The sequence below is a fragment of the Eucyclogobius newberryi genome, unplaced genomic scaffold (assembly GCF_026437365.1).
Source record: "Eucyclogobius newberryi isolate DKJ021-1_F unplaced genomic scaffold, fEucNew1.0.hap1 SCAF_16, whole genome shotgun sequence".
Lineage (NCBI taxonomy): Eukaryota > Metazoa > Chordata > Actinopteri > Gobiiformes > Gobiidae > Eucyclogobius > Eucyclogobius newberryi.
The window spans coordinates 25,553,930-25,572,175 of record NW_027315790.1 but is presented as its reverse complement, the minus strand read 5'-3'; the positions used below and the strand labels follow the sequence as shown (position 1 = coordinate 25,572,175).

General features: G+C 38.7%; 1 protein-coding gene across 1 annotated transcript in view; it reads right to left on the bottom strand.

Moving 5' to 3' along the window:
• LOC140362075 (fibrocystin-L-like) overlaps positions 1 to 18,246 on the bottom strand; it is a 67,193-nt gene that overhangs the window by 5,906 nt on the left and 43,041 nt on the right. Inside the window, exons 43-69 of the mRNA XM_072448104.1 lie at positions 17,786 to 17,942; positions 17,435 to 17,644; positions 16,988 to 17,117; positions 16,042 to 16,283; positions 15,345 to 15,481; positions 12,170 to 13,199; positions 11,382 to 11,573; positions 10,395 to 10,546; positions 9,836 to 9,995; positions 9,500 to 9,671; positions 8,822 to 8,910; positions 8,583 to 8,740; positions 7,982 to 8,111; positions 7,701 to 7,819; positions 5,364 to 5,493; positions 5,101 to 5,274; positions 4,900 to 5,003; positions 3,914 to 4,034; positions 3,712 to 3,833; positions 3,278 to 3,368; positions 3,022 to 3,170; positions 2,794 to 2,916; positions 2,580 to 2,691; positions 1,809 to 1,925; positions 1,569 to 1,734; positions 714 to 946; positions 249 to 413 (exon numbers count right to left, since the gene is read on the bottom strand). Of these exons, the coding sequence (XP_072304205.1) occupies positions 249 to 413; positions 714 to 946; positions 1,569 to 1,734; positions 1,809 to 1,925; positions 2,580 to 2,691; positions 2,794 to 2,916; positions 3,022 to 3,170; positions 3,278 to 3,368; positions 3,712 to 3,833; positions 3,914 to 4,034; positions 4,900 to 5,003; positions 5,101 to 5,274; positions 5,364 to 5,493; positions 7,701 to 7,819; positions 7,982 to 8,111; positions 8,583 to 8,740; positions 8,822 to 8,910; positions 9,500 to 9,671; positions 9,836 to 9,995; positions 10,395 to 10,546; positions 11,382 to 11,573; positions 12,170 to 13,199; positions 15,345 to 15,481; positions 16,042 to 16,283; positions 16,988 to 17,117; positions 17,435 to 17,644; positions 17,786 to 17,942 (4,885 nt within the window). The remainder of the gene's footprint in view (positions 1 to 248; positions 414 to 713; positions 947 to 1,568; positions 1,735 to 1,808; positions 1,926 to 2,579; positions 2,692 to 2,793; positions 2,917 to 3,021; positions 3,171 to 3,277; positions 3,369 to 3,711; positions 3,834 to 3,913; positions 4,035 to 4,899; positions 5,004 to 5,100; positions 5,275 to 5,363; positions 5,494 to 7,700; positions 7,820 to 7,981; positions 8,112 to 8,582; positions 8,741 to 8,821; positions 8,911 to 9,499; positions 9,672 to 9,835; positions 9,996 to 10,394; positions 10,547 to 11,381; positions 11,574 to 12,169; positions 13,200 to 15,344; positions 15,482 to 16,041; positions 16,284 to 16,987; positions 17,118 to 17,434; positions 17,645 to 17,785; positions 17,943 to 18,246) is intronic.

The following is an 18,246-nucleotide window of genomic DNA, read 5'->3' as shown; positions in this document are numbered from 1 at the left end:
AGAGAAACAAGAGTCACATTGGTCAAAGTTTAGAGTGGATTAGACGGTTCCTTTAGCTTTGGTTTGTAACATGCAGTTTTAGAATGGACTATTTCAGATAAAAGAAATCATTAATCATTAAAATTTGTGAAGAACTCAGAACACAAGTTGAGTAGATAAAATTAAATACTTTATACTCTACTCAAAATCATAACAAAAACAACACATTTATTACAATATGAACATAATTTGAGCACAAAGAGCTGCACCGTTGATGAGGTCTAAGTATCCGTCTCCGAGCAGAGCGACCGGGGAAAGGCGCCTGGTCTCTGTGTCGGCGTCCAAACTCTCTATGGCCAGAAGTCTGTAGTTCAGACCTTTGCAGTTATAACTCTGCCACGATTCCATGTACGTGCAATCCTTCCTGATCACACCTGCCACGACACAACAGAGAACAGGGTCCACTTTACTTCTGTACTCCACTGTACATCGGTGAACTGTAATACATCTAAATAACTGACATCCACAATGTTCAATAAAACATAATCGATATCTATATTAAGATACTGTATATATCACTGAAATTTATAGTATAATCCAATGAGCCTGATAAAATATACAAAACCTTGTACCTCTGCAAATAATCAACTTTTTTTTATTTTTTTTTTCAAATGACCATCTCAACATACTTAATCATCAGTGACTTTGTTTGAATAAAAACATGACTATCAAACCTTTGTTGGGTGCGACCTGATTCACAGGGATGCGGCTGCCGTTGGGGTGAGTGAGCAGGATTTTGGGGATCCTGTAGTCGCCCAGGCCTCTTCTGGCATCTCCGCCCCATGCGAATTCAGACTGAGGCACCACCGCCCCGACTGCTCCCAGGAACGAGCCGTCCTCGTCCCGCAGCAGTGTCTTTTTTTTGGCGTCGCACTCCATGTCCACGCAGTCCGACGGGTTCACTTTACTGAGGAACAGAAACACGAGGCAAGTTTTACTCCCCACAAAGTAATAAGGCAGTATATAGGCTAGGAAAAGTTTTTTTTACATTGTCCCCTCTGTGTGTCTAATGTGTTTATGTGTTAACTTATGACGTGTGATTATTTACCAATCACAATCATCACCACTGATTTAACCATTGATTTGAGGGGATCTGAGCGTTGTGATAATCATGAAAAGAATAATTGTGACCATTTAATCAGCAAAATTAGGTATTTTTCGTTCAATAAACAGTCCAAACAATATACCTAAATGTAAATAACTTGTTTTTCACATGGCTGTTATTGTCGTATTTAACTTTGTTTTGTCTTTTAGAAAGTTCAGTTTGGTAAAGCCGATCACAAACTTGAGGAACAGTAACAAATAAAAAGAGTCAAAAGAGCATTTTAGATGAAAGTAAGCAACAAAACTGGAGGTTTGTTGAAAGACATGTAAGTAAGTGTGGTATACATTAAGCCCATTCATTTTTTATTGTATTATTATGATATTGTATGAATATATGTATTGTTTTGACTGAAGAGGTAAAGCCACACGCACCATGACAGATGAAGACGGTGAATATAACCATTAGCTGACATATTGACATTTACCCGAGGCTGGCTCTGTGGATGAAGACCTTGTTGTCCTCAGAACTGTCCACGATCTTGATCTTGGACACTTGGACCGGGTGCTGCAGGTCCTCGTTCATGGTGTTTGTGATGAACATGTAGTTTTCCTCCCCAGAACACACGGCTTTGAATCCGACAAACGTGGTGTCTGGAAGGAACGGACTGGTGACGTTTGGAGCAACGCAAAAACAACAAATCAACCTAAACAAAATGTAAACTCACCAGTGACGGTCATTAACCCTTTGATGGCGTTGTAGTTCATGTTGTTGGGGAATGGTTTTTCTGGAGCATTATTGTGTCCAGAGTTAAAACTGGGCCAGCACAAACCGGACCTCCCGCCTGAACACAAATGAGATTATAATAGGTCACTTTTGCATATACCGTATTTTCTGGACTATAAGTCGCACCGTTTTTCATAGTTTTGGCCAGGGTTAAACTCATACTTATATTTATACTTATATACTTATACTCCGGAGCGACTTACATGTGATATTATTTTTTATTTTCACAGTTGCAAGCTTATTTCATACTCCAGTGCTTATCAACTTATATAAGTTTTTTCTTCTTCTCTATTATGTATTTTTTGGCTTGTGCAACTTATTCTCTGGTGCGACTTATAGTCCGGAAAATACGGTAATTGTTTCAAGATTAATTCAGAGGAAAAATAATATCCAATCTATTTAAACGGCTTGTTATCTGTAAATTTTCCAGATGTATTGGGTCAAATCTTTTCTATTTCTGATGGAATTACAAGAGCCATGATGATCAAATAAAGTAAGCAAATTATGTCAGAGAAAAAACATTTTGACGTTTGGTTTTATTTCTTTACTTTAATTTGCGGGCCTTGCCATCAAATTAGAAAATTAAAATATCATCAAATTTCTATACTGGGCCATCTGTATTTGCGAGCGCAGTGCGACCTCTAGTTTGACCAAGTAATTTCCCTTGTGTGAAGATGAACTGTCAGTCTAAATGAGAGAAATGGCCTTGTACCTGTGGGCGGTCTTCCAATGCGGTGGGTTTCAGAGTTTATTATATTATAGTCTCCACTGGGAACCGTCTCTGAACAGTTAAAGTTTGGACTGCTCCCAACGATCAGTGACGACTGAGGGGGGGGAAAGGGACATACATTTTAAACATTTGACTGGATTGTATCTATTTTTCATTTTATTTTTGCAGAAAAGATCAAAATGAAAAGTCTTCTCACCTCGATTGTAACTTTTTTATCCTCAAAACGGTGAGTCAGAGAGGGAGGCGCATAGATGAGAGGCAGCAGACCCAAACCGTTGTCCACCAAAGTTACATTAGTGATATACATGCTCTGAGTCACCTATAGAAGAAAAAAAATTCTGTCATTTTACTGTTTTATTTGCACACCAAAATTGAGCATTTGACTCTGAACTAAAGTGAGATAACTAAAGCAACACAATGTCACCTGGAAGCAGATGGCAAAGTCGTAGCTTTTCCAAATAAAAAAGTCCCTTATGAGAGAGCAGTCGGGGAGGCCATCTTGGTTCAAATACACTCCGTAGAGACCGCCGTGAGCCTCGTTCTGACGCCACATCTCGCTTTCGTTGGGAGTTCCTGCGCGACAATTCAGAGCAAAGGAAACGTTACACTTATTTCATTAAACATCACATTAATACTTATACACATTAATATTAATACTAAAACAAACAAAAAAGCGGTACCTGGACATGGCTCTCCATTGATGCGATAAGCAACTCTCTCAAAACCTGCCACGATGTTGTTCTGCAGGACCACGTCTGTTCCCTTGTTCACCTGAAACCACAACAAACATCTCTTACAATGCGCTTATGCCATTTTCAATGTGTTTAAACTTACACTGGATTTCTATGAGCAAAACATGGCTTAACTTTTTATATTTGAGCATTTCAAGTACGAGGTTAGCCAAACAAACAATTCAACTGAAAGATTAAACTTCAACATGAATTTGACATGCAGTTTGCATTAAAAACATATTTTTAATCAAAACACAGGAAAAGTGAGTGAAAATGTTTGAAGGAATAAAAACATCTATGAGTGTCCAAAAAGCACTATATAAATCAACTGCAGTATTATGCTTAGTATGATTATTACTAATATTGCCATTATTATTACAGACCTCTATGGCGGCGTTCCACTCAAAGTTGAAGGTCTCCTCTCGGTCCTGGTACGATCCAGGCCAAAGCGTCATCATCACCAGGTTTCTCCTCACTGTGACGTTGTGGCCCCAAATCCTGATTCCTGAAAAAAATGTATAAAATCATCAGTGTATAAAAGTAAACTTTACCCGTCTGTTTTCTACTTTTGGCAACAGCGTGTACCTTCTCCCACAGTGTGGTGGATCACATTGTCCTCAATGAAGAGTCCCTCTGTGTTAAACACGCCGATGGCCGGAGAAAAGCCGTCGTGGAAAGAGCAGCCCTGAAGATAGGTGTCCTCCACCTGTGAACATCAGTATTAACAGAAACATATACGTGTCCTCCACCTGTGAACATCAGCATTAACAGAAACATATACGTGTCCTCCACCTGTGAACATCAGTATTAACAGAAACATATACGTGTCCTCCACCTGTGAACATCAGTATTAACAGAAACGTATACGTGTCCTCCACCTGTGAACATCAGTATTAACAGAAACATATACGTGTCCTCCACCTGTGAACATCAGTATTAACAGAAACGTATACGTGTCCTCCACCTGTGAACATCAGTATTAACAGAAACATATACGTGTCCTCCACCTGTGAACATCAGTATTAACAGAAACATATACGTGTCCTCCACCTGTGAACATCAGTATTAACAGAAACGTATACGTGTCCTCCACCTGTGAACATCAGTATTAACAGAAACATATACGTGTCCTCCACCTGTGAACATCAGTATTAACAGAAACATATATGTGTTCTCCACCTGTAAACATCATTAACAGAAACATATATGTGTATTTTTAACATACAGTAAGCTCCCTGACATAATTGAATGTACAAAAGGGCTGTAAGGACTAATATATATATACTATAAAAAATAATTGTATTTGTATTTTGATCATTTTAATTGTTATCTGGACTGTAGAGACATTTATATTTAACAAAGGCAGTGACATTTTTAAATCAAAATGTCAATTCTGTCAATTTCATCCGTAATTTATTTAACACTTAATTTATACATATTCTCTATCTAAAGGCCTTCAGTTACTATATTTCAACATTTATTTGTTCATTTTTGCATCTAAAATAATAGAAAAACATAATTGCTGACTAGTCGACTGCTAAAATAATTGTCAGTGTCAAGTCTTTTTGTACCTCTTCCAAATCGAGGAAAGCCACAGAGTATCGAGGGTCATAGTCATCGGTCCAGCCTTCTTGACCAGTGCGATGAAACTCCACATTTTTTATCTGAGCTTTGCCTTTTGGAGATAAATACATTATTATTTTAGTCAAAAGCCACAACAGCACAACAGAAAAGTAGATATTAAAGTCCACGTAAATTGTAAAAGCGTGCACCTTTATAGTCTATTCCCCCAAAGGAGAAGGTGCCCACCAGCACTCTGGCCCCAAACGACTCTTTGGTCATGTCTGGATACTCTTCACCTATGATCTTAATATTTCTGGTCAGAAGAGCCACGTCAGCGGCCAGCGTGTAGCGGTACGCTGTCCCAGGGACCGTGTAGGTTTCACCTGCAGGAAAACGCGTCACATTTCAAAACGTCTACTCATTTAAGTCAAGTCTTTCTTTGTGCAAATTTGTTGTTAAATGTGACCCTGACCGATGTGCGTGTGAGTCAGAGGTTTATCCAGAGTCAGAACCAGCCCGTCCTGGGACACCGCAGAGATGACGCCTTTCTCTGTCTCCCAGACGTCGTAGCTGCTGGTGGAGATCGCTACTTCATCACCGACCTGCGCAAACACAAACAAAATCATCAGCTTTATAATTTTTTATGCAAATTACTTTCTTTATGTAGTTTTATTTATTGACAAAATTTTGCAATAGGTCTCAAACGGGGCTGCAACAATTAATCAGAACAATTGACCCTTGACCATTTATATAGTAATTGATGAAATCTGGACGATACTGACACTAAATAAACAACATAATAAATACTTAATTTAAAAACAAGAATCCAGTTTTTGTGATTTTTATCAATAAAGACATTTTATTTATTAAGAAGCTTTCACACATCATATTTATTTTTACCTTGAGGCCAGGCTCAGTGTACGGGACAAAATTAGGACGGAGTGTTCGGGCTGACTCATAAGAGACGGAAATCTACGGGAGACGAGAGATGCGATGCGATCCGTCGCGCTAATAAACAAACGCATGTGTGTGTTGTATCAGTCCGCAGGGGGGAGTGCTCACGCGCACTTCCGCCTGTTCTCAAATCGCCGAAAAATCGTCCATTGCGCCTTTAATATAATGATTCAAGGAAATACAGCGACAGGCAGGAAAAATATAAATGTCAATTTAACAGCGTCCACTTTGGAGGAGTCCAGAGACTGTCATCGCTGCTGCTACAGGTGATTTCCATGACATTGCGGTCACATATTTGTCGGGCAGGTGTCTGTTTAGTATATCTCCAACTGTATCATCCCGATCACCACGCATATGTTTTCAAGACGATATGGTCTCCACCAGATAGTCCGGTTATGCGAAACCACACTGGCCCACGGAGCGCCATGCTGGCCAATGTGGTGTTGCCACTTTAAATACCCATCACAGTGTCTCCCAGGATTTCAGAAGGGCGTAGTGGGATTTAAAAAAAAAGGGCAAACCTCCCTCCTTAAAAGACAAGCACACAAACAAATAAAGAATAATATAACTTTATCAACAACAATGTATTTATTTACATGCTATATTTGTGGTGGGTAGTGCGACAAGTCCATAAAAGGTATTTATATTTCAATTATTGATAAGTGCTGTGAATTTGGTGACCCTACATCCAATAATAAAAAAGTTATTGAAGATTTATATCCATAATTAATCATATTTCATCATAAAAACATCTAGTATGCTTCTGATGGGTAAATAAAGGTTGTAGTAGATCAACCATGTAGTATATCAACCATTATTGATAAGTGGTGTAAATTCGGTGACCCTACATCAAATATTTAAAAAGCTATTCAAGATCAATTTTCATATTACATCAATTCCATAAATAAAACACAAATAAAGCTTCATATGGAAAAATAAAGGTTGCTGTGGTGTCCATCATGGTGTATTTATTGTGTTATTCAAATTGTATAGTTCTATTTGATGTTCCATCCCAGCCAAAAAACGTTTCCATTTTTGGTTTTGCTATTTGATGACGGTCCCTAAGCACTCGTCTCGACTCCGGCTGTACATTTGATGACGGTCCCCAAGTACTCATCTCGGCTCCGTCTGCACATTCGGAAAAGTGTATAAATTGCTGCGCCCAAAATACTTGGCAGCTTGGCAGTGTAAATATGAGTATTTTTGGCAGTGTATGATCTGTAAAGACTTGAATATGATTAACTTTATCAAACAATCAGCCGCTATGCACAGCTGATGCATTAAGGGCAGCGTCGCGGCTTTTGATTGATTCAGGATAAGGGCGTATCGGCCCACTACTTTAAATAGGGCTGGGGGAAACACTGCATCATACGTTGCGCATACGCGCATAGCGTCAGTACAATGCTTTCCAAAATAAATGATTACTGCAGGATTTTGGCAAAAAATGGTTTCACGCGCTCTTATCTTTTGACTTAATACTGCTTTTTATATTTCATTTAATGCTATTTTGCATTGTCGAAAGTACTTTATAAACATTTTTTGACAAAAATTAATTGTATTTATAAATTAGAAATGAATCATCAAAGTGCGGCGGATCCGTAAACCAAGTAATAAAATAACCGCGGCCGAATCTGGTGACAAATATTTTAAAAATATATTTCGCAAAATAAATAATTGTTTCATTGGTGGATTTATCAACAAAAATAATCTACTATAGATACATAATCCTCATTTGAAGCTCTTTTCACAAATTATACACTGGACACAGACATTTATAGATAGAAGGCGTGTCAGGTTCATGCGTGGATCAAAATGCAACTAAATTGTCAAAATGATTTAAAAGAAAGGAGCTAACCTGCCAGTCCACAGCCGTGGCGAGAGTCAGAGTCTTGGTTCCGGCTGCAGACAAGGCGGACAGTTTGGTGTGGTAAACATTGGGTGCTTTTCCGTAGAGATCCAGAATCCCGAACACACCTGAAGACAAACATCAGTTATGCTTTTTGATTAACTAAACACATATGAAACAAAACACAGCTCCGAGCATGTTTGGATCAAGCTTGTAACACGATTAAAAGCTCCAACACAAGTTAAAATGAATATAAAACATTGAGAGAGAGAGATGTATAAAATGTTTACCCAGGGCTTTGGATCCGAGGTTGGGTCCATTGGGTAGAGGCCAGTCTGGAGTGCGGTGGTTTCCTCTCAGTTTGATGTGCAGCTCTCCTTGAAACGGAGACTCGGGTGAACCAGCGAGCAACCAACCTCCCTGAAAAAAGAAATATACAATAAAATATAATGTGCTATTCATTTACTTTTTTTTATCTTAGTTTTAGTCTCAAGTGTGACTGGATCAGAGATCTCTGGGTTAAACAACATGACACTTACTCATGATTATACGTCTCACAGAAAGGTTTTCAGGGTGTTTGTCTTCATAAAAGTGATCATCTATTGTTCATGGGTTTCAACATTTTCAAAAGTTATTCAGTATTTCCATGGCAACAGGGCTCGTTTTTAATAACCTTGAAACCCAGGTATAGCTACGGCATTGTATTTGACATTTTTTAATAGCAAAAATGTCAATTCTATCAAATTTTGACAGAATTAATGAACTTTTCGAGTTAAATGAATCTCTTTGGATTAGAACGAATGAACATGTTTGTTTTGTTTGTTCTGTGTCAATAATCCTTCATGTTTAGTCTTAATAAACAATCATTTGAGATCCCTTGATTGAACAGACCTCAATCAAAATGTGAATGGCGTCGATGACCACGGGGCTGGAAATGGACCGCCTCCTTCTGCTGCTGGTTGTGTTCAGGTCGTCAGGAATCTCCAGTACTCCGTTCACAGTGAGTTTGTTCAGAGCAGGAGTGCTGGTGTCCAGAACCACCCACTGACCTGAGGAGGAAGAGTAAGAATTGAACGTACAGTAAATATGGATTTAAATGTCATTTGTATATATTATGCAGTGAGTGTTACCTGCCGGGATGACCACTTCAGCGCCCTCTCCTGGTACAGTGTTGTTATTCTCAGGAGACTTGCTCCAAAAAGAGGCATCAGACCAACGACTGGACAAAATAATTATGTTGTATTTTATACATAAAGTATGTACTTATTTTAATTCAGATCATATTTTATTGTGACATGTTACGAGCCACATCGGAGATATGTTTAGTTGTTACTTTTAATAAACATCAAAACAATTAAATCTAGCCTTGGGTAAGATGAATTGAATTCGGAATTTCAATCTGGATTTGAGGAGCATTTATTAATATACATTTAATTGCTTATTTGACATGGAATATTTAACTGGTTTCAAGACCTTTTGTTTTAAATTATACAATAATTTAGCTTAAAGTACAGTTAAAATATATATAACATTTGCCCATAAGGTAAGGGTTATTTTCTTAACCTCATGGGAAATAATTTGGCGTGAAGTAAGAAATAATGTACTCAAAAAAGTCAGAAACACAAAAGTAAAGTAATGTAGATTAATCAACCAAATATATCCTAAGTGTTCAAAACATCTGAAATTAAGATTAATATCCTGAAATCAAGAATCTTTAACTCACTCAGAATTTTGATTTGATTATAAAGAATATACTGCTGTCCTTTTTAACCCTGCCTAAAAAAAAGGGGAAAAAAATCAAATCTTACGTGAAGTTGTCGGGCCTCTTCTCTGGCAGCGGGGGCAGCGTGGCTGGAGGAGGAGGAGTGGGCTCAATGCAATTTGGGTAAAAGCATCTGTAAACCTTTAACTTGACATCAACATCAGAGAGAGACGGGTCTGCGCTGGCTTTGGACACAGGGTTACTCGTCTTACCAGACACTGAAAGAAAGAAAGAAAGAAAGAAAGAAAGAAAAAAAGTAAAACAAAGTAAACAGGTGAAATTCAAGAATAATGCCACCATTGAAACTATAATTGTCAGTGCTAAAGTTTTACACCTTTAACCAAAACCCTTTTCAGTAGAAGAGTAACGCATCTATACAAACCTAAGTAGTAGAGTGTGTTGTCGCTCTTGTCAAAGTACCAGTCTCCGTGTTCATTTTTACTGAAGCTCAGAGGCGTCGCGGAGCCGTTTCTCTCGTCCACGATCTGGAACCTGTCTGGACTCTGGGTGAAGTTGTGTGCCATGATCACAAACTGGTCCGGCTGTAATTCAAAGTCACATTTTACACATTTATAATATCTTTATAGAGGGCGTTCTTAGTTTGTTTGTATTGTTAATACATTGAACACCAATATCAATATATAATATTAATAATTATTAACCCAAATACTATACTTATTGTATACATTTTCAAATATTTTGAGGAATATACTATAAATATCCGTGGCAAATTCAATGCAATTATTTTATCTTAAATATATTTATCTCGAATATGTCTATTTTTGCTATTATTACTTTCAATATTTCAAAGATTATTTTGTAAATGAAAAACAGACTGACTGAACAAAATCTAATGTGTCAAAAAATATTATCTTTTTTACATATTCGTTCTAGTTGACTATATGTGACAAGTGTAGTGTAGACTTGATATTTTTGCGCACCTGGAATCCGTAGTAGGTGGAGCTGTAGGAGATGTTTGTGATTTGTTCTCCATCGATGAAGCTCCACATAAAAGTGTCCTTTGAAGGTAACAAGGCCATCCAGCCCAGTTTGTGGGTCATTCTTTTCTTCATATAGGGGACCACGCTGCTGCCTGTGGGACACGTTTGGAAATATTGAACGACTATTTGACAAGAACTTCAGTTGAATATTGTTGTCCCTGCATCTTGTCACCTTGTCACTGTCAAACACTCACTATCTGTCTTGGTTTTCAGAAAAGTTTAAAGTTTTGCAGCCAAAAAAGCTAACCTCAGTCTGCGACAATAAGCTCGGAGTAAAGAGCATTTGTAGCTGAATGGTACTTCGGGCAGAACAAGGACAGTAAACACAAACGTTGGGAGCAGCGTAACTTTTCGTGCATTTGGGAGAAGTCAGATGGCGCCGTTTTCCTACAAATGCAGCAGACACGGAAATTACACCAAGACCTGCGTAAATCTGCTGCAAAATTACTGCGAGCATCATCATGTCACTCTGAGGAAAGATGCAGATCAGAGGTGTGTGAAGGTCAAAAAATAAATAAAAATACTTTGTATATGAGTTTTATAATTTGGACATAACTGGGGGGATGGTTAATTTAATGTGGTGATTTGATAGTAACAATATCAAAATAAATCAGGTTTAAAATATTTAATGTTGTCAAAATCCTGTATAATTTGATCAAACTTAAATCCAAAAGATAATTAAACGTTTTATTGTTACTCTACAAACATTGTTAACCTCTGTACTTTACAATTTGCTTATTAACCTTGCAATCTTTTCTAAATTTGGTTCAATATCACAAGTATCCTATTGAAACATACATTTCTAAGCGCCGCAGTCCTATGTAATGATCATTTCTGTTTTTTTACCTGTTTCTATTGTGATTTTAATGCATCATTTTCTGTTCTTTAGTTTGTGTATGATGTTCTTTGGTTGGATTACGTGCATACCATGTTTGTTGGCCATGAGCACGTCGTGTCCTGCCAGAGAAGTGGGCGATGGGTTGTTAAATGCCAGACGATGGAAGTTCACAGTGTCGTCGCAAACGGATCCGTTGAATGCAGCGCTCCACTCTTTGCTCTGAGTGCAGTGGGCGGGGTCCAGGAGGCCGCTGGTTGGTACCACTTTGTAATTTCTATTTCCTGAAAGACATAATAAAGATAAAAGGATGCAAGATAAGTTATTTGATTTTTTTTTTTTTTATGTGAATATGTCTTTTATGAAATCTCAAATCTTTCAAATCCATAGTTTTCTAACTTCCCCACACAAAATCGCAGCTGCAATAATGACTTTTGTATTATTATTAGTTATTTTTTTCTTCTTACATTTTATATAAACCAATGCCTCACTTCCAGGCGTAATAAGGATATGGAAGTGATTACTAAAGGTACACTCTAAGACTTTTCTGGTGGGAGGTCTGCTATATCCTTGTCTCCATGGAGATGTTATTGCTTTGCCAGGAATATTCCACAGCATGGCTATAAATATATCCTTGCTAGCATTTTCAAACTGTCTTTATTGCTCAAAAATGCATTGAAAAACATGCATTCTTCTTGTGAGCAAAGTCCGCAGATCTGACCTGTAACTTGGCTTGGTCGTGTAGCATGCTTGTTTAATGAAATACTGTGGAACATTCAAGGCAAAACAATACCATCAGCAGGTGGTGGACACTCCAATAAAGTTACAAAGTGCACCTTGAAGTATTAATTATATATTTCCCAATGTTTTGCAGCTTTACCTGTGAGACTTCCATCCATGTCCACCAGCTGCACTTCATGCTCCCACCTGAATCCAGCTTTATTTGGGGTATTGAAGTACGTTATGCCTGAACACCGCACAGCCCAGCCTCCGCAATTGTCCAGGCAGGTCCCGTCTATTCTGGCCACTCCAAACGCTGCACACGAATCACGATCAAAGTTCATGAATTTGGTATTGATGACGCTGAGTCCGTCGTCCAGAGGCGCGATGATTCCTCTGCCCGTGCAGTATTCTGGTCCCAGGCCCAGTTCGTCCACATGTCCCACAATTTTACTGTTTGACACCACAGCGCCGCCTTCTGGGCTGAAAGAGTTCACAGAGTTTGGCAGGATGCGCTTGCTCTCGGTTCCCGCTTTCTCGTTGTTGACCATGACAAAACCGTCGAAATGCACAGCGCCAACGTTGACCCACTCGGCGCCCTTCTCGCAGTTCCAAGTGGTGAGCGATTTGAAGATTGCTGGTTCTGGACTCCTCGAATTGCAATTTCCATTCTTCATCGGGAAGTAGTCTTGGAAGATCCACAAGCCAAACCAGCCTTGAGAGTGGACCGTGTTGTTCTCAAACACGCCAAGAGGAACTTTCTTTTGACAGATATTCGGGTCGTAGGACGGGCCGTCTGGGTGCGTGTGCATTCGGTACCAGAAACCAAAATGAGTACCTCCGGCCGCTGTGTTGTGGCGAATGATGTTGTTTGGATTGGTGACCCAATAAGCGGCGGGAGTGACGTCGTCGTTCAAGAGGCTAGTGCTCTGTTTGACAAACACGGCTAAATTGTACTGCAAGATATTCTCGGTTTCGATGCCGTCTTCGATGAAAAGGGCACCTCCCATGACGTTGTAGACGACGTTGTGCTCCACCAGTAAACGGTGAGTGTTGTGGATGGTCACGGCTCGGTTGAACGTGTGGTGAATCGAGCAGCCCCTCACGTAGGACTTGTAATCGATGTTTCCCATCAAATGCCAGTGGATGGGGTAACGGCCAAGTCTGAAGGCCTGGCCGGCGTTGTAGATCTTTGGGGGAAATTAAAATATATAATTAGAGTAAAGCTAAATCTAGGAAGAACCAATAAACGTCTACATTCTAGACTAATCAGAGAATCAGAATCAGATTTATTATTTTCTAGATTAGTGTGGTATACGTGTGAATTTCATACTAATGTGTCTGATAATTGTTATTTTGATTTATTTCATTGTTGGGAAAAATCCACCGGAACTATGCATTCAGAATATAATTAAAGGTCCCATAACATGCAAAATCGACTTTTCAGAGATTTTAACCTTCTTACATTGCTTTTTGTGCTTCATATATGTACCCAGAGTGTTTTTTTGATTGATTCCCGCAGTGTTTAGCTATATTACAGACTATCTCCTTTCCTCTAATCTCCAAACTGACAGGGGTGTTCACAGGACCGCGTCATAATCACAGGCACGCGTCATCATCCCCCCTCCCACCTCTTCACCCCCCTCCCGCCTCCTGCCTGCCGCCTCCTTCCCCCTTCCCCCCGGCTCCGCGCTGCTGCAGGCTTTGTCTCCCAATACAAGCCCCGGAGTTTTTCTGCTTCGATTTACGACGAAACACGGCTCAAAGAGGCCCAAAACTTCATTAATGATCTCGCACTCTTTACTATTATCACAATGGTGAAGGTTTATGTGGCACTTGATGCAGCAACCGGGAAAATAAACGGAGAGAAGTTCTATCCGATACCGAAAAACAAGGAAATAAGAGCGTGTATAAGACATAAGACTTATATATATATATATATATATATATATATATATATATATATATATATATAGATCTATAGATATATCTGTTCTGCGTACGTTAGGCTCAAAGTAGTGTTGATCTGAAGTTCTATCGTTTCTCACTCACTCGCACGGCAGGAGCGGCGCAGCGCGGAGCAGACAGCTGTGGGGCTACGTCACGGGTGGGTGGGGCACAAACGCGCTCTGAGACTACGTCACGGGTGGGCGGGGCACACACGCGCTCTGAGACTACGTCACGGGTTGGGCGGGGGAGCCAGATCGCTCTTCGCAAGGGTGGGGGCGAATATCAAACCAAGCCGTCTGCATTTCCGGGTTGGTGAGGGGGTCCAAGGTCTGGGTGATATTTCTTAACTATTATGTTATGGGTGTTGCACAACCCTTATTATTATCAATTATACACTTAGGATAGACTACGAAACGTGAAAAAAAGCATGTTATGGCACCTTTAAGAGAAACTTTCAGGTATTCTTTCATTTGATGGTGTTCTAAAATCAAATACTACATGGGGGTATCATGTAATTTAGGCTCCCAACTGCATAGTATTTGTGAGATAAAAAGAAAATATTGCTCGTGTGTGTGATTTTTCCTTCTCTATTAGTGATTAAATAAATGCAGAACAAGCGGTTCAACTTCAGTACTCTATCCCAACACAGTTTACAAATACAGAAGAATTTGTTTATTTCATTTACTTGATGTTGTGTCCTTGATAAACAAATCCTCAACATGTGACAGGAAACGGCCTCCAAATTTAAGTTTAGATCATATAATTTTTAAACTAGCAGGAGCCCAAACAGCAGATGCTACCTTATGTTTATTCTGGTCACAGTTATATACCCTTTATACTAATAACGGTGAAACCATTCGTAATTCACAAAAAGCAAAAGGGAAGTGCTCAATTGTCACAAACTAAGACTTAGAATTCATGAATCGTCTGAGAGTTATACATTTAAACTTATTTTTTAAAGTGAGTGGGACGTGATTTAAGTTAATCTGTGCAACTGTTCCAGAGATATTCAAAATGTCATAGTATTTGTTCTAAATTTGTTTTGTATAAACATCTCTGTTCCTCTGTGTTTGTATTGTCTTATTTTGAAAATGTTCTGTAATGGTGTTGACAGACTTAACATGACGTTCAGTGCATTTAGCTCGGCTAAATAATATAATTCAGTGTTTGAAGGTTTACAAATAGTACATTGGTTGGTTGATTAAAACTTGTGGAAAATATGATTGCTCTAATTGTCTCTTGGAACTATACGATACAACTTTGGAATCAGATTTGATGAATACAACCACAGATTTAAATAAACAATTACTGCTACTAATGATACTATTCAAGAAGTAGTTTAAATCATTTCAGAGGATATGAAATATGAAATAAAAAATACTTACCTCAACATTTTCAAATCTGCCTATTGCCAGATTCTTATTAGGTTCAGCAGCGTGGAACATTATGCAACCACCAAACTGATCACTGCCAGTTTCTTCTCCAAAACGGCCTTGGAAACAGGTTTGTGTGGAAAATTCACCTATAAAAACAGAAAAGGTAAAAGTTCAAACATTTGCACTTCAGTCCTTTTGGACAAATCTAATGACGGATTTTTGTTTGTCTGTATTGTGTTTCCTATTCAAACTCCTTAGTTTTTCCACTAGACCTGCTTGATTATGGTTATAATTATTGTAATTATTTCCCAAAAATTCTTGTCCAAAAATAAACTTCAAAGTATACTTATTAAATTTTAATGGATACACTTGTTTCTAAAGCCAATGTAGATTAAGTGACTTCACTCCAGGTTTTAAGTGAGTTAAGAGAAGTTAATCTGTTGTATTTTTGATTACAATACTTTTTAGTTATGATTATTAATGTAATAGCTCTAATTTAAAAAATGCCAGCAGGCAGAGGGCGCTAGGACAGCATCTGCTAGTATTTTCAGCTTTGGAGAGTAAATATAAATCAGTACTTAATTTTGGGCAAATTAAAAGTGTGTTTGGTGATGATAAAACATGGTTAAAAGCAACAACAAAAAATAAAATTGGTAAATAAATGAATACAAACTAAATAAAGATAGAAATAGATTATAGCTTGTACCTGTGTTGAAACCCTCAGGACATGCTTCGATCTTGTCTGCCCACTCCATCTGTGTGGACCCTCGGACTCGGATGTTTCGGGTGAGCAGTCCCACCTCTGCGCGGCCCTCAAATGTGGTCCCGTCGGGCAGCGTGACCTGGACCCCGAGATGACTGTAGTCCAGGGGCTCGGTCAGAGTCAGGGTCTTACCGTCCTGAGACACCGAGGCAATAGTCCGCACCTCGTTCTCTTTCTGGCTGTGTCTGAAATGTGATTGATTGGGGATAACACACAGTTCTGAGGCATAGGTTCATAAACTGTTTTGACAATGTATGTTTTTAGACTGTACTTGACCCTTAACATTTTGAACATTGTTTAATCTGTTTATCACTGTTGCCCCTTGAGGCAACTACTGTTGTGATTTCGGGCATTACAAAAATAAATTGAAATTAAAATATGGATTCACTGAGTAGCCTTTACGACAGTACGACACCCATGAACAGAAATATTTCTCAATAGTAAATGCTTTTGTTATTTTTGTTTTTTGCTTTGTTAAAAGATATATTGACATTTGTGGATGTAATGTGTTTCCCCATTTTCCCCCTCAAGGCCTGAGCTTAATGCAGTTTTAGTTCTCATTACACAGGATACATCTTTCAGGATTCAGTTACTTTACAGGATTAAGTTTAAGATTAAGATTAAGGTCTGATATAATCCTGACATTGTCCTTAAGGCAGTTTCAGCCAAAGTTATGAATCTTTGACAATATCATTTAAAAAACTGCATCTGCATCTGCATCTGATGATGCATTGAAAAGGGAAACAGATGGTATGAAGCTAAAAACAATGGTGTATGCAGCTACTATACTATACTATAATATACAAATATATTCAGTTTACTGTAAGTTGTACCAGTGAATAACATTGTATTATTATATACGTCTTAACATGACATTTCTAAGTTGTACCGATGTCCAGTGGAAGCGATGACGATTTCGTCATCCTTTTTCCAGGTCACTGCGTCCATCAGCTTCAGTGTACTGGAGCCATTGTTGACGGTCTCGGCCAAACGGGTCCAGGGGACAGGAATAGGGATACCTGGACAAACAGGTTGTGGTGAATACAGTGCCTCGAGGTGGAGGAGCTGATGTGCAGTGATTATGACCCACTCCCAGCCCAAAGGACATCAGCTCCACTGTTGCACCACAAACAAACACGGACACGCACAATACAAATTCAGGGTGTAACGCATCTGTGTCAAACTGCATTCCTGCAACAAAATCTTCCTGATACATTTTATTGATTTATTATCTAGAAACCTGAACTTGAGATTGGTCCTGAATTGAACTCAATGTGTTAATTTACTTCCTTTAATCTTCCTGACAATGTTATTCTATTAAAGTGGTTTTTTTTACCATGCATGTCGAGTGTTCCCTCTCGGACCCCCAAGGTCTTGGCTCCGTACACTGGGATTTCGGGGGAGCGCAAGTTTCCATGGAGAGTGATGGTGGCTTTGTGCTGAAACGGCTGCTCCTCCGTCCCGATCTGAAGCGCCCCTCCCTCTGTGATCAAGATGTTCTCAGCCTGAAGCTCAATGTCCGCTTCATCAAACACCAGAGTCCCTCCTGAAGACAATAAAACATATAATGGTTTAACATAAGCCACAAATGTACTGTAGATGTCTCTGTAATAAAGGAGATATTAATTTGATAAACATCAATAGATATAACTGATAGATGTAAAAGAGAATAGTGTCTTTGTTTCACCTTGAATAAGCAGCATCTTCAGCACCGGAGTGCTGATGTCCAGCAAGATCATCTGGTTTTTCGAGATGACTGCGAAAGTGCCTTTCTCTGGAGGAGGCAAACCGCCCCAGGTGAACCTGGACGACCACACGTCGATATAGAAGAAGTCTGCGTTATCCTGCAGAAAAAGAAGAGGACAATATTATAATAATTTAATACATATATTTATACTGAAATCACAAATACTGATTGTGAAAATGCTCATTAATACTATTTTTTTTGTAAAATAAAGAAATAAATAGAGCTATTTACTAGCATTAACAATTCACAAAACACTTTAGATAAAAATAAAACAAACTCATATTATAATATAGGATAAATAAAACAATGGCTTTACCATAACATAACTGATATTAAGAAAGTAAACAATTACAGCATTTGTTTCCCTATCAAAGTGAAAACAATGATTTGAGTACAAAGTA